This window comes from Hakea prostrata, chromosome 9, assembly GCF_041222555.1.
Source record: "Hakea prostrata isolate BN-2017 chromosome 9, UWA_Hpros_2, whole genome shotgun sequence".
NCBI lineage: Eukaryota > Viridiplantae > Streptophyta > Magnoliopsida > Proteales > Proteaceae > Hakea > Hakea prostrata.
The window spans coordinates 61379581-61405772 of NC_142608.1; the positions used below are offsets into that span (position 1 = coordinate 61379581).

The 26192-nt window shown below is 36.0% G+C and overlaps 4 protein-coding genes across 4 annotated transcripts; 2 read left to right on the top strand and 2 right to left on the bottom strand.

The window, feature by feature from the left end:
- Window positions 1–2121: 2121 nt before the first annotated feature.
- LOC149005997 (glutathione S-transferase F9-like) lies at window positions 2122–3234 on the bottom strand. The gene is made up of 3 exons (XM_089169054.1): window positions 3034–3234; window positions 2862–2910; window positions 2122–2774 (listed from the first exon to the last, which is right to left on the bottom strand). Exons 1-3 carry the CDS (start codon window positions 3178–3180, stop codon window positions 2320–2322), a joined length of 651 nt encoding a protein of 216 aa, XP_089025180.1. The 5' UTR covers window positions 3181–3234; the 3' UTR covers window positions 2122–2319.
- Window positions 3235–9693: 6459 nt separating this feature from the next.
- Window positions 9694–10813, bottom strand: LOC149005998 (glutathione S-transferase F9-like). Its single transcript, XM_089168959.1, has 3 exons — window positions 10617–10813; window positions 10456–10504; window positions 9694–10368 (listed from the first exon to the last, which is right to left on the bottom strand). Exons 1-3 carry the CDS (start codon window positions 10761–10763, stop codon window positions 9929–9931), a joined length of 636 nt encoding a protein of 211 aa, XP_089025085.1. The 5' UTR covers window positions 10764–10813; the 3' UTR covers window positions 9694–9928.
- Window positions 10814–18298: 7485 nt separating this feature from the next.
- LOC149005999 (UDP-glycosyltransferase 71A15-like) lies at window positions 18299–20094 on the top strand. The gene has a single exon (XM_089168674.1). It carries the CDS (start codon window positions 18645–18647, stop codon window positions 20061–20063), a length of 1419 nt encoding a protein of 472 aa, XP_089024800.1. The 5' UTR covers window positions 18299–18644; the 3' UTR covers window positions 20064–20094.
- Window positions 20095–21362: 1268 nt separating this feature from the next.
- On the top strand, window positions 21363–26192 carry LOC149006000 (anthocyanidin 3-O-glucosyltransferase 2-like). The gene is given in 2 exon segments (XM_089168675.1): window positions 21363–22511; window positions 22513–26192. Coding segments are annotated over 2 exon segments (1422 nt in total). The 5' UTR covers window positions 21363–21521; the 3' UTR covers window positions 22945–26192.

Consider the following 26192-nt stretch of genomic DNA (forward strand, 5'->3'; position numbering starts at 1 on the left):
TCACGGGAGAATAATGTTTTTTTTTTTTTTTTTTTTACACTTTTCTATTTTTTAATAATAGTGGTAAAATATATGTGAGATTCGGTGGGAGTAAAGGTGTAAGGGCCTGTTTGGTTACATAAATGAATAATCAAAATCTACTTTTGAATTCTCATCCGCATCTGTTTAGGAGATTCGGATGTATACCTCTTTTCTACCGATTATTTCAATTAAGTACCTTATTTTGATTTGTTTTCTAATTTTTGTACATTATTTTATTTGAGATACGTGACTATTTATTTTTCTTCTAAATAATTACAAAAGTTGTTAAATTTCAAACTTTGTCTTCACAAATAAAATGATAAAGATGTCAATAGATAGTAAAGAATTTGAATTCAATTTGAATTCATCCAAGTCCGATTGGATCCGTCCCAAAATCTATAGAATATTATCCGAATCTTTCGAATATAATAGGATGACTATATGGTATTACCACTATTCGATCCTGTTTACACCCCTAATTGGTAGTCCTTCCTATAATTTATCTTGTTAATATGCATGGGAATATATTGTTTTGCCTTGAGAGGAGGTGATCCAAACTTTTTCTTATGGACTCTTCCCTTCTTATCTGACGCACTTTACACAATTGTTCTCCCATGGCCTATGATTTTCCTACATTTCTTGATGTTCTCTGACACCCACTCCTTTATATGATCATGGTTCCATCCTGGACATACTAATCACCTTAAAAGGTGGGGATCATACTTGGGTGGTGTGTATGACGTGGTGGTACCTATGGTGCCCACAGTTGGATGCACACCATATGAATTATATCAAATGCCCCACCGCTTAAAATATGGTTTAATTTATTTTAAGAAAAGTTAGTTTTGTTTCATTTAAATTGGTTGTACACATAATGTCCTGAGTGGCTCAAATTTAATGATATCCACTTGGGCATTGTAGGGACCACTATGTTAGACACACCACATAAGCACGATCCAGCGACATAACTCTCCTGGCCACTTGGCATCATACCTAGCATCTCAGTCCTTGCTTTCGTGACAAACTTGGACTGAAATACACTACCATTGGAATAAACAGACAAAAAAGAGAAAAGAAAAAATGACAGATAATGGGCATCACTAAATTTAAAATGACTACATATTTTTTGTGAGAGGAAGGATTTTAAAGTTTTCCATATGAGCTTCTTAAAAAAATATGCCACACAAGCACCCACTCACTAGTATGGATCCTCTTTTTGGAGGGCTCTCTCAATAAGTTTTCAATGAAGTATATATGAGATTCAGTCACATGGCATATTCTAATTTGAAGGTTAGAATAAATCCAATGAATGTCCTTGGATTAGAATATTGTACATGATTGAATCTTGTAACTTTTTGAATATTTTCTTTAAGAAAAGGAGTCAAAAGGTTGACAACATTGCTATCATTATCATTTTGATTTATGCTTTTCTTTATCTTCTTCCATGGTTTCAGCACAAAGTCCCCTTGTCTGTTAGATTAAAATCTTATGTGTTCTCGTCCTTTAGGACCATTCATATTAGTTGTACAAGTTGAACGCTAGAAAGACATAACATGGACTTTCTTTAGTGGCTTAAGGGAAAACTAGAAATCCAATTGGATTTGAACAGAGGTGTTTTGAGTTTTTATGGAGTGGGTTTCAAGTGTAAAAGTGGATGTTTTATATTAGTTTGTCAATCGACATTTTACAAATAGCAGCCTTTCATCACCTTCTAAGTGCTTCTTCGCAGATTTCCTCCAAGAGAAGGAGCCAAACCCCCCCACTCAACACGTTGTATAGTCAAATTCTATCCAAATCTACTTTTAAAGAAGGGAATTGATCGGAGAAAATGACATTAGTCATAATCAAATAAGATGTGGTGTATTTACTTTAGTATGATAAATTTGAATGTGATATTCTTTTAGAACATTGTAAAGACAAATTCCAATGAAATTGAGTTACGTAAAAGAACAAACCCGTACTCTAAATGCACTAAAAAACCGAAAAATCATCATTTCTTAGACTCTCTTCTCATGTTCAATATAAGAAGCCAAAATAACATGCAATCTCATGAGTTTAGGTGTTATCTTCACCTCTTTTTATTGTAGGCTCTTATTGACTTGACTTTAGAAGCATTGCACTAGAAAATCTTATATAAGTTTGTTTTTTCAATTAAAATTGAAAAAAAAATTCACATACAACATTTATTTATTTGATTTGATAGAAAAGGACATGGACATGAATACAAACTCTAGTGCATGGGTCCTTCTTAGCTACAACATTTATTTATTTTATTTATTGTTACTATTACTTCAAGGGCTAGAAGGGAAAGCCCCCATGGCTCAGGACCTTCTTCCAGGATGCCCTGCTGCTAATATCATCCCACCATGCACTCACTTGTTTCCTGTTCCTGATCAAATCCCCTTTTCCAATATCATTCACCAAGTAATGTGTGAAAGGGAGGTGTGATAAATCAGCAAGGCTGAAGAACTCCCCTGCCAAGTACTTAGTCTTTGAGAGCCTCTCTTCATAAATGTCCAACACTTTCTCAAGCTTCTCTTCACTCTCTTTAACAAGCTTCTCATCAACAGGTGCACCCAGTTTAGGATGGTACAGAAGATGAAGTATGAGATCATAAATGGGTGGATTGTAGTTCTGCCCTTCAATCTCAAGCCACTGATCTACAACACCCCTCTCCTCTATGGTTTTCCCCAGCAAATCAGTCCCTTGTGACTTGTACTTCTCAGCATAGTACCTTAAGATTGCTCTCGACTCTGTTGATCATCACACCAAACATGAGATCTCAAAATTTTTCCAAAAATAGCAACTGGGTTTGTCTAAGATTTCCATTCATCACTTACCATATAAAGTATAATCTCCATCTTGAACCACAGGTACTACTCCAAATGGCTGCAATAATGGATCAAACACAGCAAACAGACTTAAGATCACTGGTTTTTTTCTTTTTCTTTCTAAGTTGGGATTGTGATTGTGATTATGAACACAGAAGAGAAAATAGAGGTATGAACAAACCTGCAACTTGAGGAATTCAGGACTCTTTTGTTCTCCCTTGAGGATATCTATGGGGATGATCTGGAACTCAACCTCCTTCTCGATGAGGCAAGCAAGGACTCTCCTTGTGCAAGAACTATAGGAAGCACCGATCACCTTCACAACCATTTTGGATACTTCTGAGGGCTTCTGCTGAGTTTGAAGTCTCTTAATTCACACAAAGTTTCCTTTCCCTTTGGGTGCTTTATGATGTCTTCCGATCAAACCGAGGGTTAGGTGGAGGGTTAGATGGTTCCACGTGGCAAGAGATAAAGCATGTTTATCAAAAAAAACCGAAAAAAAAATATGAAACATATTATTTAAAAGAACAAATTGCTTTGGAACTAAAAAGTAAACGCATTAAAGTATACCCCACTTTTATCTTTAGAAAACACATAAACCCTAAAATTATATTTGTCTAATGTGTCACAAAATTTTTTAGACACTGTTTATTATAGGAATGCTTTTGAAAATAAACAGTAATTAAACTGTTTTCAGTAATAAATTTGATAAATATATCCAATAAAAATTTCATTTTAAGGTTTTTATACTTTTTAAACATAAAGTGAGGGTGTCCGTGTTTTAAGACCTCAGTCAGTGTAATTTACTCAATTTAAAAAGAAAATGTAAGGATTTATTAAATAGAAGGTATGTTATGGATTTTTGTTTGTGGCAACCCTACTCCCAAGCAGCCAAGAGTGGAATGAAGATTGTATTACGTGTACAAGAAATCATCCAACGGTGTTAAATCAAATAGTGAGAGATGTAAATATTTTTTTTTACATTTAGAGAATTTATTATTTACAAAACAGGGAAAATGTATTATTTAAAAATTTACAAAGAAAATTCCTGAACCTCAAACCAAAAAGTACAACTACCCTTCTGCTTCACTGGTTCATTGTGGTCCGATTATGCAAGTCCCTTTCTGGTGGTATTTCTGGTGGTAAAAGAGAGAGGTTCCTCTACAGCGGCGAAGGGCTTTGATTATGGTGTAGTTGTGGATGGGTTTTTCCATGATCTGTTTACTTTTCTTAACAAGGGTTGCTTTTGTTTACTGAAATCAGTTATTATTACAAAGTAATTTCATGTTTGGCTCTTTTTTTCTTTCTTTTTTCTTCCTTTTTCTCCCTGCACCTGTAACTTGCAACTTCTAATTGCAAAGTTTACATTGGGAAAATCGTTAGGCTTTGGATGGGGTAGTTGAAGTGGAATATGTTCATGAGAAGGTGGAGATGATAAGATGATGATCTGTTGAAAGATTTCAAAAGGGTCTTTTAGAAATTCACATTTTGGTGATTCTGCTGCTGCCGGCGGTGAGGTTTATACAATTAGGGTTTTGATATTTTTGTTATAGTCGTTCTAAACGAGTTGAGATTATTGATAAGAGGATCAATAGGGTTTTTATTTCACCTTCGGACCATGGAGGCTACGAGCGGTGGCATCAAACGCATGAGCAGCGTAGCGTCTTCGGCTGAATCAAAGGTGCCGAGCCAAACACAAGTCTTTTTCCGAGGATCTCTGATCTCCGCTGCATATCTTCCCAAGGTCTCTTCTGTACACCTCTGAATCTCGTCTCCTTCCTGATGTTTCTTGTCGCTCCTCCATCTGATCTGCCAGTTCCAACCACTGCTACCACTGTTGCCGTCGTCGCTGCAGCTCCTCTACCTTTCGGCATGACCTCAGCAAAAATCGTTGGCTTTTTTTTTCTTCTTTTCTGAATTTGTAAAATTAAAAAACTCTTCATGTAAAAAATGGAAATTATATTTACAACACAACCCGCCCTTTTGCTTAAATCCCATCCAATTGGTAATGTACATGTGAGACAATCTAGATTTTACATTTAGATTAGGGCTGCAACAGGGCGGTCTGGGTCGGGTTAATGGAATCCTAAGTCCAAAGACTATATGTTCAATCCCGAAGCTCGCCACTCATTCTTGTTCTGACCCTAGTTCAAGACCAATGATTATTGTCCCTAGCCCTAAGTCTTATAGGGCCAAGCCAAACACATTCCCATCCTGATTGCCCCTAATTGGGCTGGGTTGGGATGGTTTGGCGCTGATTGACCTTGATTAGCCCTGATTGGTCTTGACCTTGACCCTGATTAGCCCTATTTTTGGACCTGACTCTCATTGGTATTGATTGACCTTGTCCTTGATAGGCACTGGCCCTGATTGGCCTTGTCCCTAGCCTTAATTGATTTTATTCTGAGACCTAAAATATCAATGTAAATTCATTAAAAAAAATACATAAAAGTGTCATAAGTAAACTATGAAATATAAGATGATTCAAGCTCCTACAAAATGATAAAATAATCAATAAGTTGATAGTGTCGTTTTAAACATAAATAAATTCATCCTCCCTAATTCTATGCTGAGCTCTAAAAATCTCTCATTGCTTTGGTGATGGAAATTGAAAACCTCTCCCATTGCTTTGTATTCAATTTATATTTATATCCATTTAGATTTTAGAGAAATAATGAATCCAAATTTTCTAGGGTTTTCTAATGTGCTATTCAATGAAAATTATGGTTATTATATGTAAGCTCGAAGGAAAAAAAAAAGTAACTTATCTCGATTCTCAATTTCTAAGACAGTGGCCAAACTTCACTCCGGTTTGTCTTTCCCCCAAGTTTCTCTCTCCCTCTCTCTTTTTTGTTATGTTTTTTCTATGGTTTTTATCCGGCAAGGTTAAATTATTTATGAGAGAACGATATAGAGAGAATTGTAATATTTAATTTGAAAGTCAAGTTAATTGTAAGGAAGGTCATGGTGTCACACATAAATTCTTTTTGTAAACTTAGAAACATAAAAAATTCAGAATTCAAAATGGATGTGATAAAATGAAAAGTTTATCTTCAAAGTCAAGACTTAAGCCGTTAAGTAGTAAGGATGTTTTCATTCATAATTGTTTGATAAATTAATATATTTGTTTAACAAAAAATCCATATTCGCCAATGCGGAGCTATTCTAGTGGTGAAACCAACATTCTTAGTGAAGAGGTTGTGGGTTCGACTCTTGGTGAGGCATATTAATATCCCCATCCTCCATATTTTTTGGTAAATATCACATTAGAGGCAAAAGAAGAAAGATGTCAATATATTCATGATGAGAAGTTGGGGTGTAAATTTATTATATATTAATTCTCTATATACTAGTTTTTATTATTTATAATATATTATTTCACCATAGTAAAAAAAAAGAGTCAATGTTCTTTGGGAATTAAAAATGACTTAGTTCAAATAATAAAAATTACATTAAAAATAATATATAAAGTGAACTCATAGTCTAATATGATCAAAATGATTGAAGGTCAAAATCAAGACTCATAGTTATATCATTAATGTGAAGAGTAGGGTAAAAATCTAGTAAATGATCAAGGTCAAATTAACATTAAGACTAGAGCCAAAATTAGGGTTAGGATCAGGGCCAAAATCAGATGGATGCTTACTACATTGTAATGAGGTTATAATTTATTTTTATTAATTTTCTATTGAACATGATCATGTTTATAAAATTTGACACGTGTCAAGTATCTACTTATGTGGATTATAATTAATTCCTTTCCATGTGGGGAAAATGTCCAGACTCAAATAATGGGCCTAGATTAGGGCAAAAAATCATGGGCCTAAATCGATGCTAGGATCAGGGCCAATATCATGACCAAGATTAGGGCTAAAGTTAGGCCAAAATCAGGGTTAAAATCAAGGCCAAAATCAAGAACGGGCTAGGCGGATCAAAGAGTAATCTCAGGCCCACCCTTGGCCCTAGTTGAGGGCTAGAATATTTTGGCGCTAATCCGCCATTAGGGCCAAAATCTTTAGTCCAAGCCCTATTCGGGCTTAGGGCTGGGTCAGGGCCAAACTTGCACCTCTTTCTAGACACATAATGTATAAAATAACGGTATATGTCAATGGAAATTAAGGCATAAATCTTAGAGTATGTAGAGATCATTTTATGTAGCATTATATCTACAGGAGACCCATGTGACACTCAAAACCACATAATGAATGATGTGAATTTGTGATGCATATATCAAGTATTAGTAGGACCGCATTAGGATTGGCCTGGTTAACTAGGCTGTTTAAAACTTTTCTTAAAACTAACCCAGAATACCATAAAACTTGGCCAAATCCTAATCTAATTCTACAGGGCACGACATGTTGAAGTCAAGTCAATACACTCAATCTTGACAGTGACCCTGATCCTAGTCCTAACTACAAAACAATAAAACAATGTGTAATTTCATATTATTACCTTATATTTACTAAAAAAAAACTCCTAGGACAGTAATGTCGGCCAAATCAAAGATACAATCTTGATCTGATCTTGACCTACCCTCAAGGCCAAAAATTTAAGTTAAAATTTTGTTCAAACCCAAGGCAACTTCAGGATATTAGAGACTTGCATTCCTTATTCGTGCACTTTGAGGGAAAATGACCACAAGTCCTACTCCATATGAGGCCCAGCTCGTTGTGAAAGATATCTAGGCCTTAACCCATTTCATCCATGTAACTAAAGATGGTAATGAAGTAATCCATGATCTAGCCTGAGAGGCCTATCGGTTTTGCTAGCTTGGCCAAAGACCATTGCCAGAACCCAAGGCTATCCAGCAGTGTTCCTTTTTTCTTTTCTTTTTTTTGTTGGTAGGATCATCCATAGTATTTCACATATGCAAAATGATTTGTCATATCCCTATTTTTTATTTTTTGATAATATTGTCATATACTTATTAAAAGCCATAAATCTACAAAGGCGAACATAAAGGCTTACAGGTTTTATTGAGCTCCCTATAATGATCAATTTAAATTTTTTTTTTAAATCAAACCATAACCAATTTTTGTCCTTGTTGTTTTCTCAAATTTAGCCGATGGGTGGTGGTCTGGTGGTTCCAAGCTCATTTTCATGTGGCTTGATAGTCTCCATGTCCCAATTCAAATTGGATATTGAAATCAAGAATTTATTTTCTTAAAAATATTGAGATTAAATTTATTAGCCTCCAATACAAAATTTGATATTCATATTAACAATAAGTTATTATGAAACACAATCTACTAAAATCATGTTCTTTATTCATCAAAGAGATTTGTGCAGCTAGCTAGCTTATACCCTTGTAAGGGTATTTTGGACATATTCTAAAATTTATTGGAATTCTAAGACTTTTTTGTAATTTTTGGACTAAAAGGGGCGTCACGAGTTTCATGGTAGATGGGTGTGTATGTAAAAATTTTAAATTAAAAAAATAATAATAAGGGCAATTTGGTCATAAAAACTAGTGATTATTTGTCCTTAAATTGACTTTTTCTATAGCATGGGAGAGACAGATGCAAAGTCTCAGTTTTTTTGGACTAGAAATGACATAGACCAAACCTTAGGGGTCTAAATGAAAATTATCCCAAAAAAAGGGCAAATTGGTCATAAAAGTGATAATTTGTCCTTAAATTGATTTTTTCTATAACAAAGGGAGGCAGATGCAAAGTCTCAATTTTTTTATATTAAAAATGACATAAACCAAACCATAGGAGGTCCAGATGAAAATTACCCCAAATTTAAAATGATTATATATTTTTTGTGAGATAAATGATTTTAGAGTTCTCCATACGAGCTTCTCAAAAAAAACATGCCACAGACAAGGCACCCACTCACTAGTTTGGATCCTCTTCTCAGAGGGCTCTCTCAATAAGTGGGATTCAATCATATGGCATATTCTAATTTAAGGGTTAAAATAAATCCAATGAATGTCCTTGGATTGGATTAGAATGTGATTGAATCTTGTAACTTTTTGAATATTTTCTCCAAGAAAAGAAGTCAAAGGCTTGATAACATTGCTATCATCATTATTTTGATTTATGCTTTTTCATTATCTTCTTCCATGGTTTCAGCACAAAGTCGAGTCCCTTTGTCTGTTAGATTTAAAATCTTATCTTGTATGCAATCTCCATCCTTGGCATTCTCGTCCTCTAGGATCATTCATATTAGTTGTACAAGTATAATATGGACTTTCTTCAGTGGCTTGGGGGGAAACTAGAATCCAATTGGATTTGAGCAACGGTGTTTTGGGTTTTTATGATGTGGGTTTTAAGTAGGGTAAAAATGGATGTTTTATATTAGTCTGTCCTTCGACATCTTAAAATTTACAAGTAGCAGCCTCTCATCAGTTTCTAGGCACTTCTTCGAAGATTTCCTCCCAGAAAAAGAGTCAAACCCTCCAAATAAAAACTTGTATTGTAATGCACTAAGAAATCATCAATTCTTAGACCCTCTTCTCATGTTCAATGTAAGAACCCAAAATAACATGCAATGTCAAATACCATATAAACCCTAGAGGGTAAGCTGTTGCATTATAAGTGATTGAAAACATTTGCTTTAAAGTGATTTGCATCAAAACAGCAACTAAACCTATTTACAAGAATAGTGTCCTTATATTAAGGCATCCAAAATTTTTCTGCTACAATCACATGGAATTACAGGCCGTATGGGATTCAATCCATCGAAATGCTTCAGTCATGCACATTAAGTCGTCAAGGAAAATTTCAGATCGTTAGATCTGAAATTTTGATTGAAATTTCAATCTGACGATTTGAAATGTGACTTTGACGATCATAAGCATGATTGAAGCAATACTCTCAATTCATATGGCTATAGCTTTAGGTATCATTGACTTGACTTTAGAATCATTGCACTAGAAAATCTTCTATAAGTTTGTTTTTGATAATTAAAAAAACAAAATCCACATACAACATTTATTTATTTGATTCGATAGAAAAGGAAATGGAAGTATGGAACATAAAAACAAACCCTAGTGCATAGGTGCTTCATAGCTACAACATTTATTTATTGTTATTATTACTTCAAGAGCTACAAGAGAAAACCCCATGGCTCTAGAGCTGGAGGACCTTCTTCCAGGATTCCCTGCTGCTAATATCATCCCACCATGCACTCACATGTTTCCTGTTCTTGATCAAATCCCCTTTTCCAATATCATTCACCAAGTAATGAGTGAAAGGGAGGTGTGATAAATCAGCAAGGCTGAAGAACTCCCCTGCCAAGTACTTAGTCTTTGAGAGCCTCTCTTCATAGATGTCCAACACTTTCTCAAGCTTCTCTTCACTCTTCTTAACAAGCTTCTCATCAACAGGAAAACCCAGTTTAGGATGGAACAGAAGATGAAGTATGAGATTATAAATGGGTGGATTGTAGTTCTGCCCTTCAATCTCAAGCCACTGATCTACAACACCCCTCTCCTCTACAGTTTTCCCCTGCAAATCATTCCCTTGTGACTTGTACTTCTCAGCATAGTACCTTAAGATCGCTCTTGATTCTGTTGATCGTCAAATCAAACATGAGATCTCAAAAATTATCCAAAAATAGCAACTGGATTTGTCTAAAATTTCCATTCATTACATACCATATAAAGTATAATCTCCATCTTGAACCACAGGCACCACTCCAAATGGCTGCAATAATGGATCAAACACAGCAAACAGACTTAAGGTCACTGGGTTTTTTCTTAGTTGGGATTGTGATTATGAACACAAAGAGAAACTAGAAGTGTGAAAAAACCAAAACCTGCAATTTGAGGAATTCAGGACTTTTTTGTTCTCCCTTGAGGATATCTATGGGAATGATCTCGAACTCAACCTCCTTCTCGATGAGGCAAGCAAGGACTCTCCTTGTGCAAGAAGCATAGGGAGCACCGATCACCTTCACAGCCATTTCGGGTACCTCTGAGAGCTTCTGCTGAGTTTGATGCTTCTGCACACAAAGTTCACTTTCCCTTGGGGTACTATATGTATATAACCGGGGTTAGGTGGAGAGTAAGATGATTCCACGTGGCAAACATTTATTAGAGAAATCTAAAATATTTTGGAGTCCGGATCATTTTCTTTCTGAGGAATATTTCGGAGTTCGGATCACCTGTCCATCACGAGAGGCTTACAGGGGAGAACAATTTCTTCCCCTACAGGTTTGTACCAGCACTAGGTGGTGGTGCCCAATCGTAAATGTCTCAAAAAAATCAAAGATAAAGTTTTTACAGCTTGTTTGGTTACACGAGTCTCGAGATTTCAAACATCTAGAAATTTCAAATTTATGAAGTTATAATTTATAAAATTAGATGTTTGGTTGTAGAATGAAATTTGTGGATTCATCCTAAAAACTATTTGATCAACATGACTTTTGTGAATGTGCAAATGTATAGAAATTTCACCCCTTAGTGTAAAAAGGTGAATCTCTAGATTTCATCCCACCCTAAAGATTTTTCCAACAACCAAACGCAGGTATAATTTGTACCAGATGAATCCAGGTGCCCATTTGTAAATCTTTAGAATCATGTAACCAAACAAGCCCTTAGTAAATCCCCTAAAATGTGTGGTTCAAAATTACTAGAAGAGTTTATTATTGTAATCCTCCTAGAGTTCATCTAGGATCAACAATGTTTTGGTTTTTTTTTTTTTTTTGTTTGTGAAACAATATTTTGTTTGGGTACCTTCTTGGAGACTTCTTAATATACAATAACATGTAGAATAGATGTGTCAATTTGCAATCCGAACCATTAAAATTAAATCACACCAACCCTTTATCGCCTAAACCGGTCCGGACCAAACTTTAATGGGTTGTGTTTGGGTTGAGGGTGGCAGAGCCTACACCAACCTGAACCCAAACCGCAACCCGTTATAAACCGTTTTACAACCCGTTTTATAGTTTTACATTAAATATTGTTTAAATCTTCATATTACCACTAAGTAGTTAATATAGATGATTAGAAAAATTGAGTATGAATTCAAAGATCAAATAGTCTTTTACTACTTATAAAGAACAATTAGAATGATTAAGTATGAATATCCATTCGAATGTATCAAGTTTGTTTAAATTAAGTAAATATTTATCCAATCCAGAGGTATTTATTTGTCTATCAAGCTAAATAGCAACAAAAAAGAGAGATGGATTTCATAAAAGGGGGAAAAAATCAACATTCTTGCCAATGATGGGTTAGTAAATTGGTTAAAGGCCCAAACTTCCTAGGGGAGTTCTTGGGTTCGCACTCATTTGGCGGCATTAATTATATAAAAAGCTTCATTGAGAATGTAATTATGGTGTGCGCAAGGTGGCCCGGATGAACCTCATATCAAAAAAAAAAAAAAAAAAAAAAATCAACATTCTCACAAAACAAGAACCCAAATTCAAGACAATCAATCATTGCATAAGTTGGAATTTAAAAGGGTTTCCAGTTTGAAGATTTGTTTCAAGAGGACTGTCCGGTGGAGCTTGAGGAACGAGCTTGCAATTTCTATGTTACTACTTACTATCTGAGTTCTTGATTTCTATAAAGGGGTGGAATTTTCACAATGTTGACTTTTCATTTTTTAATGAAAATTGATAAATAATAATTTTGCTTTCCATAGAATAATTTTGACTCTTGTTGCAGAATACTCAACTATTTTTTCCCCTTTTTCTTGCATACAATAAATTGTTAGCCCAAATCCAAATCACACCAAACCGAATCCGGCCCACACCATTATTTGCTAACGGGCCATGTTTGGGTTGGATGTATTTGAGCCCGAAAATGTTAAGCCCAACCCGAAACTGCTCCAAACCGCACCGTTGACGTCCCTAATGTAGAATATGAAATCTATGTATACCCAAAGAAACCAAAAAAGAACATGAAACAAATTAATTAAAAAGAAAACATGAAAGTTTATTAAATAAAAGATACATTACTCCCACTTAAGTCACCCGCTAACATTAACACCACTAGAAATACTACAAAACATTAGGTAAATTTTTGTCAACAAATTATTTTTAAAAAAATAAAAAACTAAAATTGTCTCTAATAATGTGAAAATAATATATCTTTTCAACTAAAAAAACTGAGAATTTTTCTATTTACGAACATCCCCAGCCTTTGCATATAAACTAGTAAGACCCTCCTACTCTATGTTAAAATGACAAAAAAGATATCTTGTGAAGTTTTATGGGAAAAAAAAAACAATACCATTATTATAAAAAAAAGTAAATTGATTATGATGAATTATCATTAACTACTTTTAAGCTTAATTTAATAAATTTATTAATACCTAAATCATCTCATAAATAAATTATACAGAACTTTTCAAAGGTACAATCTCCATCTTTTTTTTTTTTTTTTGGAAGACTCAAACAAGGTATCTAAATCATAATTCTACAGGGCAGGGCTTGGTGAATTCAAGTCAATACACTTAATCGTGACACTGACCTTGACCCTAGTCCTAACTACAAAACAATAAAACAATGTGTAATCCATATTGTTACCTTACATTAACTAAAAATATTCTAGGATAGTAATATCAGCCAAATCGAACATACAACCTTGATCTGGACTTGACCTACCTTCATGGCCAAGAATTTAAGTCAAGACTTTGTTCAAACCCAAGACAATTTCAGGATATTAGAGACTTGCATCCCTAATTGGTGTACTTTCAGAGAAAATGACCACAAGTCCTACTCCATATGAGGTCCAGCTTGTTGTGAAGGATATCAAGGCCTTAGACCATTTCCTCCATGTAACTAGAGATGGTAATGAAGTAGTCTATGCTCTAGCCCGAGAGAGTGAGAGGTCTATCAGTTTTGATAGCTTGGCCAAAGACTACAACTAGAATCCAAGGCTATCCAGTAGTGTTCCTTTCTCTTTTTTTTTGGTAAGATCATCCATAGTGTTTAACATATGCAAAATAATTTGTCACATCCCTTCTTCTTTTCTATATTTTTTTATTATATTATTATATTGTCATATATATATATATATATATATATGAAATTAAAGGAATAAATCTACAAAGGCCAACATAAAGGCTTATAGGTCTCATTGAGTCCCTTATAGCAGGATCAATTATTTTTTTTTTCCAAACTAGAATCAATTTTTGACCTTGTTTTCTCAAATTTAGACGAGGGGTGGTGGTCGTGGTTTCAATCTCATTTTCTTGCGGTTTGATAGTCTCTGTGTCCCACATTCTAATTTTCTCTATTCTTCTGTTTCTAGTATTTTGTAGTTGTGTGCTCTTTGACTTTGCTATAGGATCATTGCCTAATTTTGTGGACTATATTAGGCCTTCAGCGGAACTACGCTGGCGGAGTCAGTATTTTTGTAGTAGTTTACAGGGTTAATGCTTGTATAAGTTAAATTCAAAATTCTAAACATTATTTTTATATATATATATATATATATATATATATATATATATATATATATATATATATATATATATATATATATATATTTTTATATAATTGGGATACAAACTTTTAGTTGCTAAAAAAGTATATATATTTTAAAATATCTCATCATTGAATGTGGATGGTGACAAAGCTGTTTTGGTTCCATGCCAAATTATTTGTTTTGCTTTTATATATCCAAACCAAAAAATTGTCAAGAAGCTTCTACTAAATTATTTGGTTTTGCTTTTGTATATCCAATCCAAAAATACTATTATTATTATTATTTTTTGAAGCCTTTTATTTTTGGTTGGATGAACCAACCCAAAATAGTTATTGTCAGCTGCAATGTTGGTAAATTACAGTGAGACAACATTAAAATAACAGCTCCACTTCAATCGCCCATCCAACATTTTTCTATTTTTGATAAAAATCCTCTAAATACCATAAGACAATTCACAAGAAGCTTCTACATATCGTATCGTATCATGCTTACTGGTTTTAGATTTCTTTTGATACCATATCAATTGCTAGTACGAATTAGGGTTTAAGGAAATCATTTTTGATCAAATTGGATAATGAAATCAAGAATTTATTTTCTTATAAAAATGGTATTTTCAATGCAAAATTTGATATTCACATTAACAATAAGTGATTATTTAACACGATCTACTAAAATCATGTTCTTTATTCATCAAAGAGATTTGTGCAGATCATGTAACGATGGTTTGAGCTTCACTAGTAATCCTTGGATGGTTAGATATTAGAGATATTTAAGTTGAATATGGCTGCTTGGATGTTATCATGCAGATAAGTTTTAAGTTGAAATTTAATTTATTACAAGAGAATTAATGCAGCACATTTGCTGGTGCCTTGGCTAAGGTGATCTTTTGATTGAGCTAGGAGCGAAACCAGAATCTAACATCAGAGTAAGGGGTGAACTGTTATGAATTGTGCACGTTTACGAGAACTGATAATTTCCTTTTTTACGAGCATTCACAGACTTTGCATAGAAACTAATAAGACCTTCCTGCTCTATGTTAAAACGAAAAAAAAAAATATCTTATAAAGTTTTAGGAGAAAAAAAGAAAAAAGAAAAAAGAAAAAAGAGAAATTTAAACCCTTATAACAATACCATTATTATAAGAAGTAAATTGATTATGATAAATAATCATTAAACTCTTTTTAAACTTAATCTAATACATTTATTAATACTTGAATCATCTCATAAATAATTAAACAGAACTTTCTCAAGGTAGGTGACAACCCCTTTTTTTTTATTTTTTTATTTTTTATGAAGACTCAAACAGGTGACCCTCACAAGTGGTATAAAAGAGTTTTTTATGTGTGGGTCCCTTTAGTAGATCATAAACTAATGTTAGGTCCCTTTAATGCAATATATTACGTGTCGGTCTTATCTGATGGGTGTTTTAGTTCATCCATGTTTAAAATTTGAATACACATAACGACTAACGGTTTGAGCTTCACCGTAATATATTGAATTAAAGAAACCCAACATTAATTTGTGGTCTACTAAAGGGACCCAAACGTAAAAAACTCTTTATAAAATAATGATATATCTCAATGAGTAGACATATATCCTATGAGGATGTAAAGATCATTTAATGCAGCGTTATACCTAAAGGAGACAGCATGTGACACTCAAGCCACATAATGAATGATATGAATTTGTGATGCATATATCAAGTATTAGTAGGACCAAGGTTTAAAGTATCGTTATAGAGTATCGTATCGGTCAGGAGATTTTAAGAGACGTATCGTCCTGTATCGAGTATTGTATCGCTCTAGCTAATGTATTTAGTGTAATTCAATAGAGAGACGTATCGAGATGTATCGTATCGGTTGGGTCAAATATGGATACGTATCGGCTAGTATCGTATGGTATCATGGAATACTTTAACCCTTGAGTAGGACCCCTTTATAATTTGGTTAGCTAGGCTTTTTAATACTTTTCTTTAACACTGACCTAGAATATACTGATGGATCAGTGCTTGTGCGATAGTTCACAACGCAAATAATGCTTTGACTTGAAAGTTCAAACATTGTATAATACAGACGAAAGATCGCCAGTAATTCATCTCTACTTTTACTTACTAAAACAAAATACAAATTCATTTAAATATCTTGACATTGAATATGGATGGTGACATCCTAGCATACTTTTTCTCGAGATTTGAAATCCCACTTTCCAATCTCAAATTATAATTAATGCAAATGAATCATCGAAAGGTGTATTGGTCTCATGATAAATTATTGGTTTTACTTTTATATATCCAGACGAAAAAATTATTGTAATGAAGCTTCCTACTAAATTATTGGTTTTGCCATAGTATACCCAACCCAAAAATATTATTATCATCATTTTCTTTTGAGTCTTCCGAGGAACCAACTCAAAATAGTTATTATCAGCTGCAAATCTGCAATGTTGGTAAGTTACAGTTCGACAGCATTAAAATGAAATTGCTTGGGTCATGCGTGCTTAATGCACATGACCGTCAAGCTGAGATTTCGTACCATTATATCCTAAATTTCAGTCAAAATTGAATCTCGATTGTTGAATTTCGATCCGACGGCCCATTATATATGACTTGACGCTCTATGCATTTAATGCGCAAGACCTAAAGCAAGACTTTTAAAATAACAACCTCAAATGCGCAGGACAGAAAAGACCCTTAAAATATAACAGCCCCACTTCAGCCGCACATCTCCAAATTTTTTCTATTTTTTTGATGAAAAATTAAAAGACAATTCACAAGAAGCTTCTACATATTGTATCATATCGTGCTTAATGGTTTTAGATTTTTTTGATACCATATCGGTTGCTGGTACAAATTAAGGTTTAAGGAAATCATTTGTGATCAAATGGGTTTAATGAAATCCAAGAATTTATTTTTTTAAAAAATATTGAGATTAAATTATCTAATCAATGGCCTCCGATACAAAATTTGATATTCATATTAACAATAAGTGATTACGAAACGCGATCTTCTAAAATTATGTTCTTTATCCATTAAAGATATTTGTGCAGCTCGGTAACGGTGGTTTGAGCCCCAGTAATGCTTGGATGGTTAGATATAAGAGATATTTAAGTTGAATATGGCTGCTTTGATCTTATCATGTAGATAAAATTTTGTTTCTCTCTCTGAACAAAGATATGTGGTAGATATACAGATATACTGTGATATTTGTAAGTTTTAAGTTGAAATTTACTCGTGTGCTTTAATTTATTACAAGAGAATGCAACATAGTTGCTAGTGCCTTGGCTAAAATGATCTTTCGATTGACCTAGGAGTGAAACCAGAATCTAACATGAGTTGTTATGAATTGTGTTCGATGATTTCTACAAAAATTTCAATATTCTAAAAACTACTTATTATCAATGACCTTTTTATCCATTGTCCTTATCGTTAAAATTTTGCTCCAGTCAAAGAGGTCGGGTGTTAATTTTTCACACATAGAAAGAAAGATATCTTCACAAATATTTTAAAAAATTGGGAGAGAGAAGCAAGTGTTGATTGTTTACATAAGAAAAGAAGGTCAAAAGGATATTTATAAAGAAAATTCAAAATTTTTTTTTGGATGCCACAGCCTCCCATCCTGCGAAACTCTACCACTGAAATTGTCGATTATTTAATAGCATCAACCTTTTGCCAATTTGGTTTTATCATGAAAAAACATCAAGGAGGTGGTTTAAGTATATAAATTGGTCCAACCAAACTTTACTGGCAGGTAGAAAGAAAGTTTTTTTATTTTTTAATTATTTTTAAAAGAACAAATAAAAAGAAAGTTATGTCATAGAGTAAAGAATTTGTCCAGATTTTTTATTTTTTTTTGAATGTTTCTAGAAACTCTCTCAATAGATTTTCTTTAACAAAAAGATACCTTCACCAGTAATGTTTGGATAACGATAACCTACTCCACACAAGGTCTGGAATCGCGACAATTCCCGCCTTCCTAGTTAAAGTCATGTCAGTGAAGGTAGTTTACTCACTACTAACTCGACTTCACTTCAGGACTACACAATTAATACACAGCACGTGCAACCAACGGTCAAGATCAAAATCTCGATCATTCACAACACAGTGCTACACAATTATTGCACTTAACACCCAAACAATTTTCCACTACAAGTCACTCAGAGTGAGAGTAATGAATGGTTACTGACTTACTGCAACCACTAATCCTATCAGTCGTCTATCCACATGCATGGTGGCTGGACCTCTTCTTCTTAAATTTGTTGAAGGAGAGAAGAAAATCTTCAACAAGAAGTAGAAGAAGAAGAAGCAATTAATCTCTTCTTCATAAATTCTGATTCCATTTATAGCTTCTGCCTTACCCCAACCCAAGTTCTTGCAGAAGAAGAAGAAGAAGAAGCAGAAGAAGCAGATGGCGAAGAAAGCAGATCTGGTGTTCGTTCCAGCTATACTTCCTGGCCACATAGTTTCGGCGATCGAGCTCGCAAAGCAACTCATTTCTCGAGATGAAAGCCTTTCCATCACTATTCTCCTCATCAAATTTCCCAACTCGCCTGATTTCACTGCCAAAGGAATCAGATTCATCGATCTTCCTGTGCTAGATCCACCTTCACCCAACACAGCACAAACCCCAGAAGCCATTTTATCCATCTTCATGGACAAGCACAAACAACTCGTCAAAGACACAATTACCCAACTCTTCTTCTCCTCCTCCTCCTCCGAGTCTGATCTTAAAGGAACTCGGTCTCGACTCGTTGGGTTAGTCATTGATTTCTTCTGCACCACCATGATCGATGTGGCCAACGAATTAGGTATTCCTTCATATCTCTTCTTCACATCTACTGCACACGTGCTTGGTGTCATGCTTCATCTCCCAGTTCTGGATGCTCAGATTCAAACCGATTTCAAGGAGTCAGCCACCGAGTTCCTCATCCCGGGTTTCGCTAACCCGGTCCCTCCGGAAGTGTTGCCTTTGCCAATGTGGACGAGAAACCAGGACGGTTACGCTTGGTACCTCTACCATGGCCGCAGGTTCAGAGAAACAAAGGGTATTATCGTCAATACATTCGCCGAGTTAGAACCCTATACGGTTCACTCGTTAACCTCCGACGGTCGAATCCCACCTTTGTACCCGGTTGGACCGTTACTCGATCTCCATGGTCAGATCCTAAACCCGGACCAGTCCAATTGTGCGAATATCATGGGATGGCTCGACGATCAACCCGAGTCATCGGTGGTGTTCCTATGCTTCGGTAGCTCAGGAAGCTTCAATGCACCGCAAGTAAAGGAGATCGCTCTCGGACTCGAACGGAGTGATCAACGGTTCTTGTGGTCGATCCGAGAACCCCCGCGAGATAGGCATGCTCTTCCGGGTGATTATGCGAATCCCGAAGAGGTACTCCCAAAGGGATTCTTAGATCGGACGGCAGGAAGAGGTTTGGTGTGTGGGTGGGTCCCACAAGTTGCGGTGTTGGCGCACCGTGCGATCGGTGGATTCGTGTCACATTGTGGATGGAATTCGATATTGGAGAGCTTGTGGTTCGATGTGCCGATTGCAGCGTGGCCATTGTATGCGGAGCAGCACTTGAATGGATTTGGGATGGTGAAGGAGTTGGGAGGTCTAGCAGTGGAGTTGAAGATGGATTTTAGGGGAGGAGATGATGATTTGGTGATGGCTGAGGAGGTGGAGAGAGCAGTGAGGTGTTTGATGGATCCTGATGGTGAGGTTACCAGGAAGGTTAAAGTGATGAGTGAGAAGTGTAGAAAGGCTTTGGTGGAAGGTGGATCTTCTTTTAATTCTCTGGGAAGGTTGATTAAGGATCTGATGTAGTAGAATTGAAAAACTGGTAATCAAAGCAGATTGGTACCATTGAGATTTTTTTTAAAAAAAATTTTTATAATGAGATTTTTATTCACATAGCCTAAAAAAGCAGTGAATGAGCATTAAAAAAAAAAAGGGTTAATGAATGAGCAACATCTTTCAGCTCCCTTGGAAGAAAAGAAAAACTACAAGTAGAGAAACACCAAAGGTTTTTTTCTGCATAATAGGATTACTTTTTGGAGTTTGAAAAACTATATAGATACAACATCACCAGTCTCTCATAAAGGAAGAATCTATATGGTGAAAATCTTAGATTAAGTTGCTCATAAAGAAATTAAGGATGCTTACGGTGAAAAGCTCATGGCCCTAGTTACTGGAAAAGCTCAGTAGTATTGGCATCATCTGGCAAATTATTATGGATACTCGGTGACGATTTACCGACATCTTTAAGCTTGCTCTCGATAATGCCCGAAATAGAGACTTTTTCAAGAAGTGGAGCATTGCAGTCAATTTTAAACTTTTGGTTCCTAAAGTATTAAATTGGGAACCACCGAACATTGGTTGGTTATGCTTGAACTGCGATGGCTCTGTGCGAGAAGAATTGGGTGGTTATGGTTGTGTGGGGCGGAACTACAGTGGTACTGTCATCTTTACTATTGCCGGTGCTATCCATGAGGACTGAAATTAGTTATGGAGTTGATTGACATAAAGGCAGGTTTAGAACATGCTTTACAGAGTGGTATTCGAAGAATTCAAATTCGCTCTGATTCTCCCGAGACCATTTTTATGATCTTGGGTTCCCATAGAGTTCCCTGGTATGTTGATTCTTTGGTTGATGACATTCGCACACTTCAACGGAGTTCTAGGGATTGCTTTATTTTACACCATGTTCGTCAATTGAACCAAGGAGCAGACTTATTTGCAGGGTTTCTCCAAGCTCCTGGCGAGATGCAATTTGACCCGGGAGGGTTACCTCTTGGTTTGAATATTAGTGTCTATAATGATATTGCTGGAAAACCATACTATAGATTGTAATCCTCTTATTTAGTTACTTTCTTAATACAAGTTCCTTATTCTTAAAAATATATATATATATATATATATATATATATATATATATATATATATATATATATATATATATATATATATATATATATATATTAATAATAATAATTGCTTTTACACAAATTTGATCGAAAATTTCTTTGGACGACAAAAAAATCACCAGCGATTCTTGGATAACGTACCTGCTACACACAAAGTCCCAGCCTTGGTTTGTAACGGGTGGCATGGCACTATGTCAGTGAAGTTGGTTTACTCACAACTCAAAAACGTGACCGTTCAACACGAAGAAGTAGAAGAAGCAATTAATCTCTTCTTCAAAAATTTTGAATCCATTATAGCTTCTGCCCTAGCCAAAGTACCAAGTGCATGCAGTAGAAGAAGAAGAAGAACAACAAGGCGATGGCGAAGAGAGCAGATCTGGTGTTCGTTCCAGCTATAATCCCTGGCCACATCGTTTCGGCAATTGAGCTTGCAAAGCATCTCATTTCTCGAGATTGTAGCCTTTCCATCACTATTCTCCTCATCAAATTTCCCAACTCGCCTGATTTCAGTGCATCAGGAATCAGATTCATCGATCTTCCTCTGCTAGATCCACCTTCACCCAATACAGCTCAAACCCCAGAAGCCATTTTATCCATTTTCATGGACAAACACAAACAACTCGTCAAAGACGCAATTACCCAACTCTTCTTCTCTTCCTCCCAGTCTGATCTTAAAGGAACTCGGTCCCGACTCGTTGGGTTAGTTATTGATTTCTTCTGCACCACCATGATCGATGTAGCCAACGAATTCGGTGTTCCTTCTTATCTCTTCTTCACATCTACTGCACACATGCTTGGTGTCATGCTTCATCTCCCAGTTCTTGATGTTCAGATTCAAACCGATTTCAAAGAGTCAGCCACCGAGTTGCTCATCCCGGGTTTTGCTAACCCGGTCCCTCCACAGGTGTTGCCCTTGCCAATGTGGACGAGAAACCAGGACGGCTACGCTTGGTATCTCTACCATGGCCGCAGGTTCAGAGAAACAAAGGGTATTATCGTAAATACATTAACCGAGTTAGAACCCTATGCGGTTCACTCGTTAGCCTCTGATGGTCGAACTCCACCTTTATACCCGGTTGGACCGTTACTCGATCTCCACGGTCGGATTCTAAATCCTGACCAGACCGGTTGCGAGGACATCATGAGATGGCTCGACGATCAGCCCGATTCATCGGTGGCGTTCCTATGCTTCGGCAGTGCAGGAAGCTTCGGTGCACCACAGGTAAAGGAGATCGCTCTCGGGCTTGAGAGGAGCGATCAACGGTTCTTATGGTCAATCCGAGAGCCACCACGGGATAGGCTTGCCCTTCCAAATGATTATGCAAATCTCGAAGAGGTACTACCAGAGAGGATTCTTGGATCGGACAGCGGGGACAGGTTTGGTGCGTGGATGGGTCCCACAAGTTGCGGTGTTGGCCCACCGTGCAACAGGTGGATTTGTGTCACATTGTGGATGGAATTCGATATTGGAGAGCTTGTGGTTCGATGTGCCGATCGCAGCATGGCCACTGTATGCGGAGCAGCACCTGAATGGGTTCGGGATGGTGAAGGAGTTGGGAGGTTTAGCAGTGGAGTTGAAGATGGATTTTAGAGGAGGAGATGAGGATTTGGTGATGGCTGAGGAGGTGGAGAAAGCAGTGAGGTGTTTGATGGATCCTGATAATGAGGTGAAGAGGAAGACTAAGGAGATGAGTGAGAAGAGTAGGAAGGCTTTGATGGAAGGTGGATCTTCATTTAATTCTCTGGGAAGGTTGATTAAGGATCTAATGGAGGAGAATTGAGAAAATGGTAATCAAGTAGGTAGGCACCACTGAGACGATTTAGAATTGAGAATTTTTTTCCTTCTTTTTGGTAGGTTTTTGTTAGAGAGTCTGAAAAAAGATAGGATTTTGCTCTCCTTGGAAGAAAAGAAAAGTTCTAGGGTAGAAACACCTACCTAAGGCTTTATTTTCCCACAATATATAGAGGGAATATTATATGGGCTCGAAGGTTGGTCCTGAGCTTAAGAATTTAGTAACTTTTCTTTCTTTTGTTCATCAATTTTTTTGCATTTTTTTTTCCAATGGTACATTCTGTCTTCTCTTTTCTATATGGTATCATTCATTTCCGAGCATAAACTTCTCTTCTTTATCTTCTCTCTTTTTGAGTGTAAACTTCTCTTCTCTGTCTTCTCTTTTTCCCATGGCTGCATCTTCTTTCTCTGTTTTGCGGTTTCCTTACCCTAGCTTCATACCCTAATTGAGAGTTAAGATCTTGTTGGGTTCATTGATGGAGAGATTCAAGCCCCTGTTCGCGTGTTGATCAATGATGATGGTGAAGAATCTATAAATCCCTCTTATTAGGCATTGATTCGTATCGATCAGCTTGTTAAAGATTGGATCACAGGAACACTAGCTGATAGTGTTCTTGGTTTGGCGGTAGGCACAACTTCCTCTTTCAATCTTTGAAAAACCCTAGCAGATGCTTTCTCTCAAGTATCTGAAGGCTTCAAACTAGTGATCAGTTAGCTTGGATTGGCAAACTCTTGCAGATTTCTTTATTAATTTCAAGACTATGTGATCAGTTAGCTTGGATTGGCAAACCCATGGCTGATTAGCATAAAGATTTCTTATTAATGACTAGTTGGGGCTCTTCTTATGAGACATTGGCAACAACTATGCTGAAATTGCATGTACCTTCTTATTCTGAAATTATTCCTTTGCTCCAAAGCCATGAATTGCGAAATAAGGGTGTTCTTGGTGAAGCTCCTAGTTCGGCTCTTGCTTTCATTGCTCAAATGGTGAGGAAAGATGATGGTCGTAGGGGATTTTGATGCAGAGGAGGAGGTCGTTCATATAGTGGCAGTTATTTCTCCTTGCAAAATCGAGGGTTTTCGTAGATAACAAAATTACGGAATTCTGACAAAGAAAATTATGCCTCTGTGTCTTATGCTATTCTCAAGTGTCAAGTTTATAAGAAATTGGGCACGATGCTCTCAAATGCTGGTTTCGGTTTGATCATTCTTATCAGGTTTCTTCTATCCCAAAGGCTTTAGCAGCTGTTCAATTGAATGATCATCAAGATCATCGTTGGTTCCTTGATTCAGGAGCAACATATCATATTACCTCAGAATTATGTAAGCTTTATTGTTTAGTTCCTTTCAAAGGTTCTTCTGGATTAATGGTTGGCAATTGGTTATCTCTTTCAATCACTCATAAGGGTTTTGGTAATCTGGCTCTAAGTAATTCGGTTTTGCCTCTCCAAGAAAGTTTTGGTTGTCCCAGATATTAAAAAGAACTTGGTCTCTATTTCCAAGTTAACCTCTAATCTTGGTTGTGTAGTAGAGTTTACTAATTGTGGGTTCTTTGTCAATGATGCTCAAATTCAAGAGATATTGGCATCGGCGGTAAGGGTGATGGTTTATATGTCTTTGATGATGTTGTTTCAGCTCCTCAGGCTTTGTTTTCTTCTCATTTTTGTTTTGTTTATGAAGACATTTGGCATAAACGGTTGGGGCATCCTTTTCTTCATATCACTGCTTTTCTGAAATCTAGAGGATGTATTACCGTAAGTTCGTAACCTATAAATCCAAAAATGTATGTGATAGTTGTTAGATGAGCAAAAGTGCACAATTACCTTTTGTCAATTTTTTCACTAGAACTGTAAAACCCCTTGACAGAATTCATTGTGACTTGTGGGGTAAAGCACCGGTTTCTAGTGTTCAAAAGTTTTAGTACTGTGCTTTGTTTGTAGATGACTTCTCTCACTACACTTGGTTGTATCCTCTTTGTTGAAAATCAAAGCTTTATAATTGTTTCCCTAATTTTAAAGTCATGGTTGTGAATCAGTTTGATGCTCGTATTAAGGTGTTTCAATCTGATGGGGGAAGGTAAGTTCAGCTTGGGTGCTTTTTAACAATGTTTGACTGATAATAGTATAGTTCATCACATTTCTTGTAGGGAACTCCTGCCCATAACAGTATAGTGGAGAGGAAACATAGACACTTAGTAGAACTAGGTCTAGTAATGATGTATCATGTTTCTATTCCAATGTGTTTCTGGGTTGAGGCTTTCTTTACATCGGTATATTTGATTAATCGGTTGCCCTCTCGTGTACTTGATATACAGACCCCTTTGAAGCTACTGTTTGGACAAGATCCTGCATATTCTTCCTTGCGAGTTATTGGGACAACATGCTTTCCTTACTTGAATCCTTATGCTACTAATAAATTTGAGCCTAGGTCTTTACAATGTGTGTTTATGGGTTTTAGTGATAAGCACAAAGGTTATCATTGTTATCATCATGCTTCTGGTAAATGTATATTTCAATAAGAGTGATTTTTGATGAATGCGTTTTCCCATTCAAGCCTCCTACAATTGATTTTCTTGTTTCTTCTTCGCCTATACATGTTAGTAATTTTGATGGATGGGTTGCTTACAAAGATGACTCTGTTAACTGTGGTTTTGATAAATGGGCCTTCTAATGATAATTTGTCTAATAATCAGCCCACTTCACTTGTTCAGCCCAGTACAACTATTATGTCTTCACTTCAGCCCACATCTACTAAAATCCATCATATGGTTATCCGTTCTAGAGTTGGGGTTGTAAAGCCCAATCCAAGATATATTCTCACAATTTCTGCTATTCCACGTGTCCCTAAGTCTGTGAAAGAGCTAATATAGGTTGGTTCTCTGCTATGCAAGAAGAAATGAAGGTGTTAGATCAAAATAAAACTTGGTCTCTGGTGCCTAGGACTGCTGATATGAATGTCGTTAGTTGCAACTGGATTTTTAAATCTAAACCTAAAGCTGATGGCTCCCATGGAAGGCTTAAAGCTTGTCGTATCGCACGAGGTTTTACCTAGCAAGAAGGAATAAATTTTTACGAGACTTTTAGTCAAGTTATTAAGCCTACAGGTTCCATTAGGCTTGTGCTTAGTATTGCCACTACGATGAAATGAACAATTCGGCAATTCAGCTTTAAAAATGCGTTCCTACATGGTTTGTTGAAGATGCCGGTGATGCACGTATCTCTATATTCCGTAAATTGT

Bases quoted from the DNA above. Each gene is read 5' to 3' on its own strand.
- LOC149005999 (XM_089168674.1), top strand. From the start codon at position 18,645: ATGGCGAAGAAAGCAGATCTGGTGTTCGTTCCAGCTATACTTCCTGGC.
- LOC149005998 (XM_089168959.1), bottom strand. From the start codon at position 10,763: ATGGCTGTGAAGGTGATCGGTGCTCCCTATGCTTCTTGCACAAGGAGA. The intron at 10,505-10,616 runs GTTTTGGTTTTT...CCATTATTGCAG, and splicing joins CTGAATTCCTCAAATTGCAG to CCATTTGGAGTGGTGCCTGT. The intron at 10,369-10,455 runs GTATGTAATGAA...GACGATCAACAG, and splicing joins TGGAGATTATACTTTATATG to AATCAAGAGCGATCTTAAGG.
- LOC149005997 (XM_089169054.1), bottom strand. From the start codon at position 3,180: ATGGTTGTGAAGGTGATCGGTGCTTCCTATAGTTCTTGCACAAGGAGA. The intron at 2,911-3,033 runs GTTTGTTCATAC...CCATTATTGCAG, and splicing joins CTGAATTCCTCAAGTTGCAG to CCATTTGGAGTAGTACCTGT. The intron at 2,775-2,861 runs GTAAGTGATGAA...GATGATCAACAG, and splicing joins TGGAGATTATACTTTATATG to AGTCGAGAGCAATCTTAAGG.